This window comes from Manis javanica, chromosome 1 (assembly GCF_040802235.1).
Source record: "Manis javanica isolate MJ-LG chromosome 1, MJ_LKY, whole genome shotgun sequence".
Lineage (NCBI taxonomy): Eukaryota > Metazoa > Chordata > Mammalia > Pholidota > Manidae > Manis > Manis javanica.
Genome location: NC_133156.1, coordinates 221,821,851 through 221,835,848, shown reverse-complemented (window position 1 = coordinate 221,835,848; position 13,998 = coordinate 221,821,851). Strand labels below are relative to the sequence as shown.

General features: G+C 48.0%; 1 protein-coding gene across 2 annotated transcripts in view; it reads left to right on the top strand.

Moving 5' to 3' along the window:
• The window catches only part of DPYSL5 (dihydropyrimidinase like 5), an 84,395-nt gene that overhangs the window by 56,376 nt on the left and 14,021 nt on the right, over nucleotides 1–13,998 (top strand). For both annotated transcript variants that reach the window (XR_012122340.1, XM_017650716.3), the window contains exons 4-11: nucleotides 448–627; nucleotides 1,452–1,520; nucleotides 3,129–3,173; nucleotides 5,133–5,208; nucleotides 6,303–6,459; nucleotides 10,567–10,708; nucleotides 11,848–11,990; nucleotides 13,396–13,603. Coding sequence is in view for 1 of the 2 variants with exons in the window: in XM_017650716.3 (XP_017506205.1) it covers nucleotides 448–627; nucleotides 1,452–1,520; nucleotides 3,129–3,173; nucleotides 5,133–5,208; nucleotides 6,303–6,459; nucleotides 10,567–10,708; nucleotides 11,848–11,990; nucleotides 13,396–13,603 (1,020 nt within the window). In the remaining variant the exon portion in view is untranslated. The remainder of the gene's footprint in view (nucleotides 1–447; nucleotides 628–1,451; nucleotides 1,521–3,128; nucleotides 3,174–5,132; nucleotides 5,209–6,302; nucleotides 6,460–10,566; nucleotides 10,709–11,847; nucleotides 11,991–13,395; nucleotides 13,604–13,998) is intronic.

The window sequence follows — 13,998 nt, the reverse complement described above, 5'->3', positions numbered from 1 at the left end:
TTCAAGTTTTGCTTTATTCCTAAATTAGATTTTCCCCAGGGTCTCTGGATGTTTAGCATTATTGTCCCTTCTTCATAACATTGCTTCGATTACGGAGTCAGGGAACAGGCCCATAGGAATAAAAATCATTGGCACATTTAACAATAAGATTGATTTGGAGTCAGAAACAAAGGACAAGCCTATGTGATAGGAGAAACATGCCTAGAAGATAACAGTATAGTTCCTATAATTGTGTCCTGCTTGAGAATTTTCACAGTACTTCTGCATCCATTTGCTCACCTGACCTCACAGCAGCCATGGGGTGGGAGGAGAGTGAGCTACCCCGAGGTTGCAGGGTCATATGATCACTCCTCTGACCCTCATCTCTAAGCTGGACCAGCGTTTGCCAGTCAGCCTCTTGAACACTTGTCCTCACACATGGCACTGCCTTTGCGTTTTGCTCTCCAGGTGAAAGCAGAAATGGAGACACTGGTGAGGGAAAAGGGTGTCAACTCGTTCCAGATGTTCATGACCTACAAGGACGTGTATATGCTTCGGGACAGTGAGCTCTACCAGGTGTTGCACGCTTGCAAGGACATTGGAGCAATCGCCCGAGTCCATGCTGAAAATGGGGAGCTCGTGGCTGAGGCAAGGCAGTAGAGAATGTTGGGGAAGGGGAGCCAGGGCGCCAGTGGAGATACAGTTGCCAGGGGGATTCCCGACCATCCACCACCCACCCCACAAGTTTGAGACAAAAAAAGTTCTAAAAGGAAGTGTGAGATGGTAACATCCCAGGTGACCAATCTTTTAGAAAATCTGAAGTTTTCTACTGTCTGTAAAAAATAAATGTCTTTATAGGGTTGCTAAGTCCTCACTGATGATATCTTAGTTCTAAAATAGGATATTGAAATTCCAGTATAGCAAAAGAATTTAGAGTGCCTCTAAGAAATATTTTTAATAAGATCTGACATACAGAATAACCAAGAGTCAGCTTTCTACTTTTCTTATACCTCTCCAGAGGCGCTGAGATCTTAGAGAGATCTACCCACTGGCCCCAAGAAAGACAAGCCCCTTTGTACCCCTTGGTCTTAAATAGGATGCTTGGGGTAAAGGCCAGTCTAGGTGTTGCTGGAGCCAGAGGTTTGAGTAGATACCCAGTGGGAAATTCTGACTCTCAGTCAGTAAAGAATGTTTGTCTTTTGTGTCCCAGGCCTGTTGGCTAGTTACGGAAATGCATTTTTAAGAGGAAAGGAGTTACTCAGTTGTTCTGAAATGAAACTCAGGAGAGCCTTGCTGTGAGGGGGCCCTGTAGTTATTCTGCCCTCTTTGGAAGATGAATATTATAGAAGTGAGAAAATTTTAGCAAGCCTATTGGAATGGACTGTGTCTAGCGTATTTTATTGTCCCTTGGGTTCATTATTTTCTTGTGTCTCTCTGATTCTCTCAATTTTCTTTCTCTTGCTATTATTCAGGGTGCTAAGGAGGCACTAGATTTGGGTATCACAGGCCCAGAAGGAATCGAGATCAGCCGTCCGGAGGAGGTGAGGAAGCCCTACTGTGTCCTTTGTCACCTTCTTTCCTGTGGGTTCACAGAATCTTTAGGATACAAGAGACATCAGTAAATAAAAGTTGTGTACTATCACTTTCTCCATGGGTGAAATTCCCATGTGGAAGCTTCCCAGGGAACACCTCCCTCCATTCTGAGGCTGGTGTGGCCTTGAGTTGCCTTGGGGCAGACAATTTGATTCTGATTTCAAGGATCTGGGGGAGACTGTGTAAACATTCCAGGGTTGCTTTGCCCAAAATTGAATCAGGAAAGAAAAGAAAGACTGAAAGTGCCTTCAGATGGTAGAAGAAATTCCAATGACTCGGCATTTCAGGGATGAAATTATTTTGAGCCTCTGAGGAAAACTTTGACCTCTTCCTACCAGAAATGAGAGGCACATGCGTGTCCATGCTCTCTCCGCATCACCTTAGTACTCTCTGAGATGATAATCAAAAGCCCTGCTCTCCTCTGCCCCCTGCTTTTATCCTTGTCCAGTTTTGCAGGGCTTCAACACAAACCCCCCATGGTCCCTCTACTAAAGAATTCTGCTCTGGAGGGACCTCGTTAGAAAAATACCTTCTTGCCCATTGACCTTATTCAAACATCCCCCACTATTTGTGAGGAGGAAGCTCTTTTCCATTTCTTCCAGGCCTTAAACTCAGAGTGGTGGTTGGATGTCCATGAGAGACTTGATGGGAAAGCTTGAGGGATGAGGAGCTGGAGACCGGATTTGATGGTACTGCCATCAGCCAAGAGCCACGTTCATAGTGGGGCAGCTGGGGGTGGAGGGAGGGCCTGCCTCACTCCTGCCCCGAGTGTCTCTGTCTTTCAGAGCCCCTTGAATATAGCTCCTGATTGGGCACCTGAGAGTCAGTAGAGAAATGCACCAGACTCAGCAGGATAAATGCTGAGAGTGTGCCTGTGAGAACAGAAGTGGTTGGCAGGTGGGCACAGGACTGGTCTTTGTTAAGTCATATGGAAGGAAGAGCAAGGCTGTGACTATAGCAGCAGCAATGGAAAATCATCCCGGTCATCATCTGCGGATTAGAACAGAGGGCCTGGGTCTATACCAGGGGAGATGTTGTCCAAAAGTGATGTCTAGCAATATTGTTGTCCCAACTCACAGGGCTCTAGCGAATAGAGGTGAGGATGCTGCTTGAAGATCCTACAATGCTGAGACAGCCCCCCTACCCCACAAAATTATCTGACCCAAAATGTCCATTGTGCTGAGGTTCAGGAACCCTGATCCAGATTAATTTCCAGCTTGATGTCAGTCAGTATTGCTCCTTTGCTACAGTGCTTTGGAGAGAATACACCAAAAACCAGGGAGAGGTGTGACCCTGTTTTCATTTGCTTTTGTTGCCTTTAATTAAGCCTTAAGTAGCATCCAGCAAGGATATGTCTGTTTACTAAGTCCTCGATTCTGTCCGGTGAGCAGAGGTGGTTGGAGATGAGTGCCCTAGCCAAGCCCCGTGGATGCAGTTGGCCCTCTGGCTCTGTGTTGGATATTCCCAGCACTCTATGAGCAGGGCTCTGTAGCAGATGTGGGCTTGCCTGGGTGAGATGGTGAAGCTTGCTTTCTTCTGTCCTTTGTTTCTCACAGCTGGAAGCTGAAGCCACTCACCGCGTTATTACCATTGCCAACAGGGTAAGTAGACCCTGGCTCACCCTAAACCTCTTTCTCAACTCTGGGATCAGAAACCAGAAACTTCAAGTTGTACAGTAGTCCTGTTCTTCTCTGGGTGCCAGCACCATGCCTGGCTCACAGGATCCCAAAACTGTTTGCTGAATGAACACTGTTATTCCCATAGGCCTGGCAGGAATCCTTGCCGCCAGCTCTCCGTTCCACCCCACCGAGCCTGGCAAGCCTGGCTTCAGTGCTCAGATGGAGGAGTTATCACTGTCATCATCTGTTAATTAAAGGGGAGAGTCTTGGGTCTATATCAGAGGAGATTTTATCCAAAGGACATTTGGCAATGGCTCCCAAAGGAGGCAGGACAAGGTGGGGACCACAGAGCCTCAATACAAGTGCTGTTTCTTACAGAGGAGTTAGACGTTTTGCTTAGAGAACCATGATTTAGACCTCTGCCTCTGGGCTATTCATAGTTTTTGCTTGGTGCGGTTCACGGTGAAGCCCTCTCAGGGTAGGGGCATGCTGATGCAGTGTGGACTATGCAGGAGGTGTAGCCTTTACCAAGCACCAGGTTTTGATCCTGTGCAAGTCACTCAACCTCTCTGATTGACTATTTTGTTATCGCAGATTCGAAGGATATCACTTCTCACCAGGTGGTTGTGAGAAGTGCCAACCACAGCTGCACCCACAGGGGCTGGCTGGGGGATAAGGTCTGGGCAAGGTTCTGGAAAAGGAAAAGCTCTCATAAACAGTAGAGCACCATGCCAAGGTTATTCTCCTAAACCATCATTAAAGAGTTTGATCTGGTCAGATAATCAGTGCATGGTCTCTGAAAGCTGGTTTTCTAAGTGTGGTCCCTGGACCAGCAGCAGCAGCCGCATTTGTTATAAATAGAAACTTAGAAATGAAATTCTCGGGCTCATGCAGACCCACTGCATCAGAAGTTGACACCCAGCAATCTGTGTTTTAACAAGCCTGCTAGTGGTCACTGATGCTCAAAAACCTCTCCTTTGGAAAGACCTGGCCTACCCCAGAGGATGTGAACATGAGGATATGGTGGTAGTAATATCAGGGCCAAGCAGAGGCACTGGAGGTCCAGCTGGTCTCAGAATTAGTCAGTGAACTTATACCAAGTACAGCAAATGTCAGGCCAGTCCCTAAACCCTCTGTCCTCTTAATTGATAGGCAAAGAAGGCTTCAGGAAGAATAACATTTGGGAAAATCATTTCCCGTTGGCATTTTGTAAGTCTGGGGTCTGGACAAGGACATTGTTTTTACTGTCTTAACAGTAGTCATGTTACTACTTCCAGTGGAAGCTTACCTCAGAATAAGGAAATATCAAACAACAAAAGGGCAGCTCCCCATTTTTTAGCTCAACCATATACCCAGAGAAGTTAAGCCATAGGCCATGGTCACACAGCTCAGTAGAGGAAAGGCTAATCAGTATTACAATCGAAAGGTCCATTTGCAAGACTAGTCCTGTCTGGATAGACTTGGAACGATGAACCCTGTGTATTTTATTTTTTCAGGGTACATTCTGCCTACTGATAAAGCTGCCCTCAGTTGGCAGGCATTGTCATTTTAGAGGTGGTACGTAATATACAACTGTCTCTAGGCCATCATGTTTACATACAGGAAATTAAAATAGTCCCTCATTTTAAGTTGCAAATAATCTTGGTGTCAGCTGGTAGAAAATGTGAGGTTTAGCCCTCCACACCCTGCCTGCAGTCCCCTGCTGGGCTCTGGTGCCAGGCACTGCCTGCCCCCTCCTTGCTTCGTGCATTTCCCCAGCCTGCAGCTTGTGCTGCGGCCACTAGCCCTGGGTTCCTGGCAGAAGCCCAGCACCCTGAGGGCGGGGCTGGGGAGAGCAGGGGCAAATGATGGGGCCAGGATTGATTTGGCCCGGGTTATCTTGATGCTTGGTAGGTTCATGGGGTTGATGCTCTCTCCTTCCCGCCATGTTTCTGTGTTTAGACTCATTGTCCCATCTACCTGGTCAACGTGTCCAGCATCTCAGCCGGTGATGTTATTGCAGCTGCTAAGATGCAAGGTGAGCCCTTTGCCAGGATGGACATGCACATGTGTGGTGGGCTTGGAGCCTAACGGGGCTGCCAGCCCAGTGCACTCCCTGCCCCAGCTCCTGAGGCCACCCTTCCCTTTTCTCTCCCCATCTTTCTCAGAAATACCCTGTGCAAGCCTGGGTTCAGTCTGTTAGAACCAGAGTATTTTCCTCTCTGGCTGTTATGTATGCATAACGGCTTTACAGAAGCGTCTGTCGCCTCTCCCGGGTCTGGTAAAATTTTCCAAGTTTTCAACTGACTCATTAATTGGTATCTCTTCGGCCTCTTGGGTTTTACTAGTGGTTGCCTTGGTAACCAACATGAAATCCTGGACCAGTTCCAAGCAACATTTCAGGGGCTGCCTGGGAAGTCCCTGGAGCAATAACAGCATTTGGGCCCAACTTCCCTTCCAGCCTCCTGGAACCCAGTGCAAGCCCCCAGGTCACCTGTGTGCCTCCAGTTGCTGAGAACCTGGCAACACCCGAAAGCTTTAGACTTGGTTGTAGTCCCAGCCCAGCTCAGGGTGCCAGTGTGGTCCTGGTAACAGGAGAAACAAAGTCACGATCACAAACCCAGGCACGTAAATCAGGAGCAAGGGCTTCTAGCCTTCTCACCTTACTGCTGTCTAGGGCCTGCCTCCTGCCTGTCCCCTCCTGGAAGCCCCTTGGGTGTCTCACCCGCACCATTGTCCCAGCCTCTTGACTGGATCCCACCCCCTGTGATTCTCCAGAAGGTGCTCACAGCCCCCAACAGCTCAGAAAGCAGTCGAGACTGCCCTTAGCATTCGCAGCCCCCATCTGGCCAGCCCTGGCAGCACCTGAGCTCCAGCTAAACCCCACTCCCCGAAAGGCCACTTGGTGCTGCCCTGCCTCAGTGCCCTTGCCCATCTGTTCTCCTTGCCTGGAGTCAGCATAGGGGTAGGGAGCACTCTGGCCTTGAATCCAGCTGTGCTCTCAAATGCCCAAGTGACCTTGAGTCCTCTCTGACTCCAGCTTCTTCACTTGCCAAATGAGAGGCTCAAACCAGTGATCTCAGGTTGTGTGCCTTCCAAGTTATGGTTTGATTTTTGGAATGCTTCTTCCAGGGAAGGTTGTGCTGGCAGAGACCACCACTGCGCATGCCACGCTGACAGGCTTGCACTACTACCACCAGGACTGGTCCCATGCAGCTGCTTATGTCACTGTGCCTCCCCTGAGACTGGACACCAACACCTCAACCTACCTCATGAGCCTGCTGGCCAAGTAAGGGTGTTTCAGGACCACGTGGCACACCGCACATCATTAGCTCATAATGCATGCCACTCTAGGAATTGGTAGATCCTTGAGGTGATGTTGCAGAGGCCCCAGATCTGCCTTGGGTTTGACTTCATTGTGCCATAGGATGATTTAGCTTTGTAACCTTCTCCAGAGCCCATCAGATAAGTGTCATCCCATTGGGCTGCTATGGCCACTTGATTTGGAGTGAGAGCTAATGAGGTGTAAGAGTAAAGAACATATATAAAATTATGAATAGTGATTATTCATAATGTCAAAGGACATCGTTACCTTACACTAAAGACCACTGGGAGCTGTAGGACGTGGCCTCTGACTTACCCTGGAACATATGTGAAACTTTCTGCCCCCTTCTTCAGCCCCCCACCCCTCATGGTTTCACATGTGGTTTTCTCTCTTGCGTGTACCTCTCTCCTTCAGTGTTTCTCCCATCTTTCTTTTCCCTTTTCCATTTTTCTTCTGCACTTTCACCCTCTTTCCCCTCATACTCTCCCTCTAGATCTCCTTTTTTCCAACTCCTCTTTCTCTAACACTACTTCTTCCCATTAGATCTGAATCTAGGAAATAGTTTCATGAACAGTCTGAATTCAGTGGGACACCAGCCCGAACAGATTTTGTTTTGTCTCGGTAACTGCTTGCAACTTCTTCGTTTCCTCCAGTGACATCTTGGGTAGAGGCCCTGATTTCTCTTTCCTTTTTAGAAAGGTTATTAAAACCCAGTCTAGTTTCACAGTCTCCTCTGGCCACCATGCCGGCTCGTGGGTGGTGACCCCTCCATACCAAGCACACATCTGCCCTCCTGCCTAAGTCATTGCCATTTCACAGGCAGAAAGTGACTGGCCTTTGGGACCTCCCTGTGCAGGCCACATGCCCAGTGGAGGCTCCCTTGTGACCCCCTCATGCAGTTCCCTGACACAGGAGATGGATGACGGCCTGATCTCTTCTACCTGCACCTTGCCAGATCCCAGACCTAGCATTGTCCCTGTTATCAAGGACTTCGGCAAGGCAGCTGAAGCCTGGCCACCTCCTATGGCATCTGGGGCTCAGAGGAAGCTCACGCAGCTTTGCCATCCCCTACCCTGGGAGGTCAGCTGCCGCATCCTAACGGCTGTCCTCACCCAGAGGCTCAGAGGCAGGCCCACCAGTCCATGCCCACTGCTGTCACCTCTGTTCTTGGTGAGCCTCCTGATATGTCCCTGCCTAGCCTTTGGGATAGACTGGCAGGGAAAAGAGTAAGGAAGCACCATTCATCCCATGAGAAGGGGAGCAACACTACAGGACTCTCCAGGCTGCCTACACTGCTATCTCCTCTCTGCCCTCTGCTTTTATAGACCTGGGGGTGGTGATGTGCTTCTAGCGTGACAGTTGGGGAGTTGAGGGAAGTGACCAGCCCCAATGGGGGAGGTCTGTCTCTAGATAATGGGACACTTATTTGATCCATGTGCTTAGTTTTCAGTCCTGGTTGCCAACAACTGGAAAATTCTCACTCAACATCTAGCTTTCCGAACACCTGCGGAGTGTAGTCAGTGGGGGCCTGTGTTGAGGGTGGCCCCTGGAGGGTCAGTATATGCCCCGGCACAGTGGCTGTGATTCTGTTCTGTCCCATAGTTGCGCTGTGATACCAAACAGCAGCAGCTCTTAGATTTAAATAAATTGAGTAAGAGAAGATAAACAGAAACACTAGATCAGCTTTGATTTTTAAAAATGCTTTTTCTAGGGAAGACCCAGCCTCCTTTTCATCATTATCAATCCAACACAAACAAACAAATATCCAGAACCCACTATAACAATTTGGACTGGGTTCCAAGATCAAAGAAACTTTTGAAATACCTCAACTTGCCACAGGCAAATTTACTGAAAGAACAAAAAGGCAGTAAATGCCCCAGCCTATCCAAATTACAGAGCCCAAATTCAAACAAATTCAAGTAGGCTGGTGGAGGGTGGGGGAAGTATTATTAATTGAATGATTTAAGTTTTTATATCTAGCCTGTTTTGTCAAATGTATTTAAATTACTTAATTTCTTTTCGTTTAAATAGAATTATAATTTCATGTGAACTCTGATGAGATTGTTTGAATCCCTTTTTTTAATCAGTGCATATCGTAAATGTGTGTAAGTTTATAGAATTTGGAGCATAGTTGTGACATTTTAGCTATTTATAGGAATTTATAACTACTGTAATTTTGCTTTTATGACACATTGTTGGTGATAATTGATATTATGCAAAATACTCAATAGAAAACCTAGACACCAATTACCATATTCCTATAAGAAAATATGAGCTGCTTCATAATGATTTACTTAAAGATATGATTTCTTAGGATATATCAGGGTAAAAAGTGCAGTCTATAGATGTAAGGATTTGTTATTTATTTAAAATCTGATTTCTTGAAGGTACCAGGATTTTTTTCATTTAAACATGGAAAATGTTAAGTACTTAACAAAGCCAGTCATGTTTTAAACTTAAAAGAGTATGGTTAGGTGTTTCATATCTCCCAGATTCAGGGCCACTTTGGGAGTCCTTAAAAGCCCTTCTGGAACATGGCCACATTCATTCACACCTGCCCAGGGAGACCATTTAGAAAGCTGGGGGCTCAGTAAGACTGGCTGGATGAAGAATGGGAGTTGAGCCCCCTGTTCCTGGGGTCCCTGACCCCATAGCCCGTGACTGATGGGCACTTCTGATCTGAGCCCTGCTCTGGTGTCTGGAGGACCCCTGAGGATAAAGTGAAACCCTGGTGGGTTTTGTAGGCCTAGGGACCCTAGAACAAACCCTGTGCTCTGTGGAAGAGTCCCTCCTGCTGTCTCTGAGAGGGCCCAGAGCAGCATCTTTGGCCCAGGGAGGTACCAGCCATGCCACAGGAAGAGCTTAGTCATCTCACTGTGGATTTGGCCAAGAACATTGGTCATTTGGCAAGAGCTGTGACAGATGAACCCTGCCAGATGCCCACTGGAGACGTCCCTATTTGCAGCCTGACCTGAAATTGCCTAAGAGCCTTAAGAATAGGCCTCTCCCCAAGCCAAATAATGCCCTCTGCTCCCAGAGTTCCCTGCTGACGTGGGCACTGCTGAGGTGATGGCCAACACGCTCTCACAAGGCTTTGGTGCCTCCTACAAAGAGAATAAATACTCTCAGGGCTCCCATGTGTGGTCCCTCTCCCACCTGACCTCTATGCTCCAGTCAGGCCCCTCCCTGCCCTCCAATGGTCAGCCCTCTTGAGGTTGCCCTGGGCTGGGTAACGTGAGCATTGCCTCCCTCTACCCCTCATCACCTCTGAGCCAACGAGATCCCTGAATGTGGGCTGGCTGTCTTTCTCCCTCATTTGGCAGAGGGTCTTCCATCATGTGCACCTTCTCACCCTCATAAATCTCTGCCCTGAGTGCATAGCTAACCTGGGAGCCCCTAGGGAGCCCCACAATGCCACGCCTCCTGCAGTCCTGTGAAGGAGCCAGCCTCAGTAACCACCTAAGGATGGAGGCAGGGGGTGGCAGCGATGAGCCGGGGGACTTGCATACCATTGCTGATTTATTAATCTCTTCTGTCTTGTCCCTCCTTTCTCCTCTAGGCCGTTAGAGACCCCGTATCCAAGGGAAGCTGTGGCTTCAAGTTGTTTAGCAAAGCTTAACACTAAACTTGTGAACGTTTTTCCAAGGACGTGCTTGTTGACAGTAGGGACTGCTGGGGGTTGAGGGAGGAGGTGAGAGGGAGTTGGCATACAGTTCTGTGGTAGTAATACCACTTATAACCTCTCACTTTAGCCAAACTCTCAGTTCATCTCTTCTTTGCCCACTGTCTTAACTTCTAAAAGTCCACACCGTGAAGGCTCTCACTGATGTCTCCTGAGATCCTGGTAGTCTGGGCCACACTCAGTGCCTGTTCACATTCTACAGATGAGGAAACTGAGGTTTACACAGATTAAGTAATTTGCTAGAGACCATACAGCTACTAAGTGGCAGAGCTGAGACTAGAATCAGCTTTGCTTCACTCCCAAGCAAAAGCTTTTTCTTTGTACCTGTCCCTACTGTCTGGAACCCTGGCCTCCTTCCCCTTACTGGTCACATCCTTCTTTCTATCCAGTGATACTCTGAACATTGTGGCATCAGATCACCGGCCTTTCACCACAAAGCAGAAAGCTATGGGCAAGGAGGACTTCGCCAAGATCCCACACGGAGTGAGCGGCGTGCAGGACCGCATGAGTGTCGTCTGGGAGAGAGGAGTGGTATGTTCTCGGGTCCCTCCCCGCTCTAGTGCTAGTAAGTTTTCACCCATAGGAAGGCCGGGTTTTACAGCTTCTTGTTTTACTCAAAAACAAAACCAGAAAAGCCTTTTTTCCCTTCCTGATTAGAAAGGTAATATGGCCTGGGATAGAAATTTGGAAAATAAAGAGAAGTATTAGGAAAAAATCCCTGTAATTTCATTCTGAGACAGTAAGTTATTCATATTTTGATATATTGCCTTCTAGTTTAATGGATGTACTATACATTATTTTAATATCTGTACTTATCCTTTTTTCATAATAGCATATATTGAGTGTCTTTATCAGTGAGAATATTTTTTAAATATTTTTTAATGGCTAAATTAACATTTCCTTGAATGGAGGAAGTCTCATGCTTCAGTTAATCCTCCCCTGATGTTTGGAACTTCCAGCTGTTTCAGATGTTTGCACCTGAAAATTATGCAGCAGAGAACCTCTTTGTTGATGAGTATGTCAGCATTTCTAATTATTTCCTTTGGATAGATTCCTAGAAGTGGATTTCTGGGCCGAAGGACATGAACATTTTTAAGGCTCTTGATATATTTTGTCTGATTGCTTTATGAAAAAGATAGCAATGAGGACTTCATCTGAAGTACCATCTGTTTTCCCCATGAAGAATAAGCATTTTTAGTTTTGACCTGTCACAGATTAGATAGGCACACAGAGTATGAGCCCAAGTTGATTTGAGGTCCTCATGACTTTAAGCCTTCAGCTCAGGGAAGGCCCACGAGGTGGCTCAGGAATTCCCTGGAAGAGCCCATGCATTTCCAAAGCACAGAATTTATGTCCCTTTGTGAATAAGGGGAAGCACCTGACTCGTCCATAATGGGCACAGGAGTAGAGATGGCTTTACAAGCAGGAGGTAGATTTCCACAGGGTAGGAAACCTGTTTGGAACAAGGGCCTGCTCACCACTGTTGCTGGATGAAGGAGGAAAGAGTGAGCAAGAGCAGGCTGGCTCATCTGAGATGGTACCCGGGGGATGGTCCTTCTTAGCACCATTCTTCCAGCCAGCTGTAAGGTCACAGGCCAGAGTCAAGGGTAACTGGGGGTTGGAGACGCACACACAGCGCCTGGTTGACTTGATACTTTGCAATGCTTCAGGTTGGAGGAAAGATGGATGAGAACCGTTTTGTGGCTGTTACCAGTTCCAATGCAGCGAAGATTCTCAACCTGTATCCCCGCAAAGGCCGCATCATCCCTGGAGCTGATGCTGACGTGGTGGTGTGGGACCCAGAAGCCACAAAGTAAAACCTGCTGCCAGTCTCCGGGGCTAGAGGGACTTGGGATTTGAAGGGACTTGTATTACAGAACTCCAAAGGCATATCATCTTTGCACTACTTCTAGCAGAGAGAAGTGTGACCCTGAGGTGTACTCAATTCAACAAATATCTAAGGGCCTGCCGTAGTCCGGGCCCTAGGAGCACAATGGTGAACAGGACCATTTTGAGAGCTACTGCGGTGCAGCTTCACCTGTGCAGCATTTCACCGTGTCTCCAAGCTGCTTCCTGTCAGTTATCTCATTTGATTTTCACACAGCCCCAAGAAGCACTCAAGCCTGGAGTCCTTATTCTCATTTTACTATATTGAAGAAACTAAGAGCAGAGAGCAGAGGGACTCCTCATACCACATAGCTAAAAAGTGGCTGCACGGGACAGATACCCTGACACTCCTTTCCAGGCTCCTCCACAGCCCTCTGCCTCTCTCATGGAGAGCGTGGGTGTTCTTGAGGGCACGGCGCTTGACACCCCAGCATTACTGAGCAGAGCTGAGAATAAATGAAGTGTGGCAGGAGTTGCCATGCCACAGGATACAGAGCATCATTTTTGCTCAGAGATTTGGGCTGGCAGGGTGGGCATAGTTTTTAATATTAAGTTCCATTCACTCAACAAATACTGGTTAAATGCCACTGTTCACCAGGCCCTTTTCTAGGTGTACAAGCTAGCAATGAACAAGATAAAAATACGCTGGGATTTTGAAGATAAAAGGTTGGATTGCAAAGAAAGCTGACCTGATGTGTCACCACTACCCATCCCCATGCCCAGACTGCCACACTGTCTTCTCCATTAGGGCCCATGCTCTGCATCCTGGTGCCTGGGGTGGGTGCCTGCTGCTCTAGCATCATGGCTGTTAACTGGTTGTTGTTGGCAGAAAGGCCCCATGAGTTTAGCTCACTGTGTTCGTTTGCTAGGGCTGCTGTAACAAAATACCACAGACTGTGTGGTTTAAACAACTGAGATTTATTTTCTCACAATTCTAGAGGCTGAAAGTCCAAGATCAAGGTGTCAGCAGGGTTGATTTTATTCTGATACCTCACACTTTGGCTTACAGATGGCTGTCTCCTCTCTCTGCCTTCATGTGGTCTTGCCTCTGTGTGTGGACATGCCCTGTGCTTCAGTTTCCTCTTCTTACAAGGGCACAGTCAGATTGGATTATGACACACCCATATGACCTCATTTTACTATAATTACCTATCTCCAGGTACACATTGTAAGATACTGGGGCTGAGGACTTCAGCATATAAATCTGGGGGGGGACACAGCTCAGGCCACCACAGCCAGACTGTGGGGATCATCCCTTCCCACTGAGCATCAGTCCTTCCCTCTGAGCTGTGACATCCTTATCTTTCTCTCCTTCCACTGCCCCCCTCCAGGACCATCTCAGCCAGCACCCAGGTGCAGGGAGGAGACTTCAACCTGTATGAGAACATGCGCTGCCATGGCGTCCCGCTGGTCACCATCAGCCGGGGGCGCGTCGTGTATGAGAACGGCGTCTTCATGTGCGCTGAGGGCACCGGCAAGTTCTGTCCCCTGAGGTCCTTCCCCGACACTGTCTACAAGAAGTTGGTCCAGAGAGAAAAGGTAAGATGAGGGCGGCAGAAGAGGAAGCATGGGAAGAGGCTGAAGCCCGAGTTGGGGACACCTCATGTGACTGTTTGAAGTCTCAGACATTCTCACTTTTTTCCCACCAAATCCTATTCCCTGGAGTGGTCACTTTGGGAGCAATCAAAATAGTAAAAGCACCTATAACAAAGGAAAATGTGTTAAAAATTCCCCTCAAGCAGAGGGAATACTGAGGGGTCTCAGCTGTCCCCGGTGACTGGTCTCCAGGGGTCTTCTCGCCGCCCTGCAGGGCAGGGGATTCCTAGCTCGGCCTGGGTTACCATACTTGCCCTGGAGTCACTCGTTCACTGAAACCACCCCACTCCCTGTGACTATAGTTGGGGTGGGTTTTGCTAAGTCCGGGCCCCCAGTGC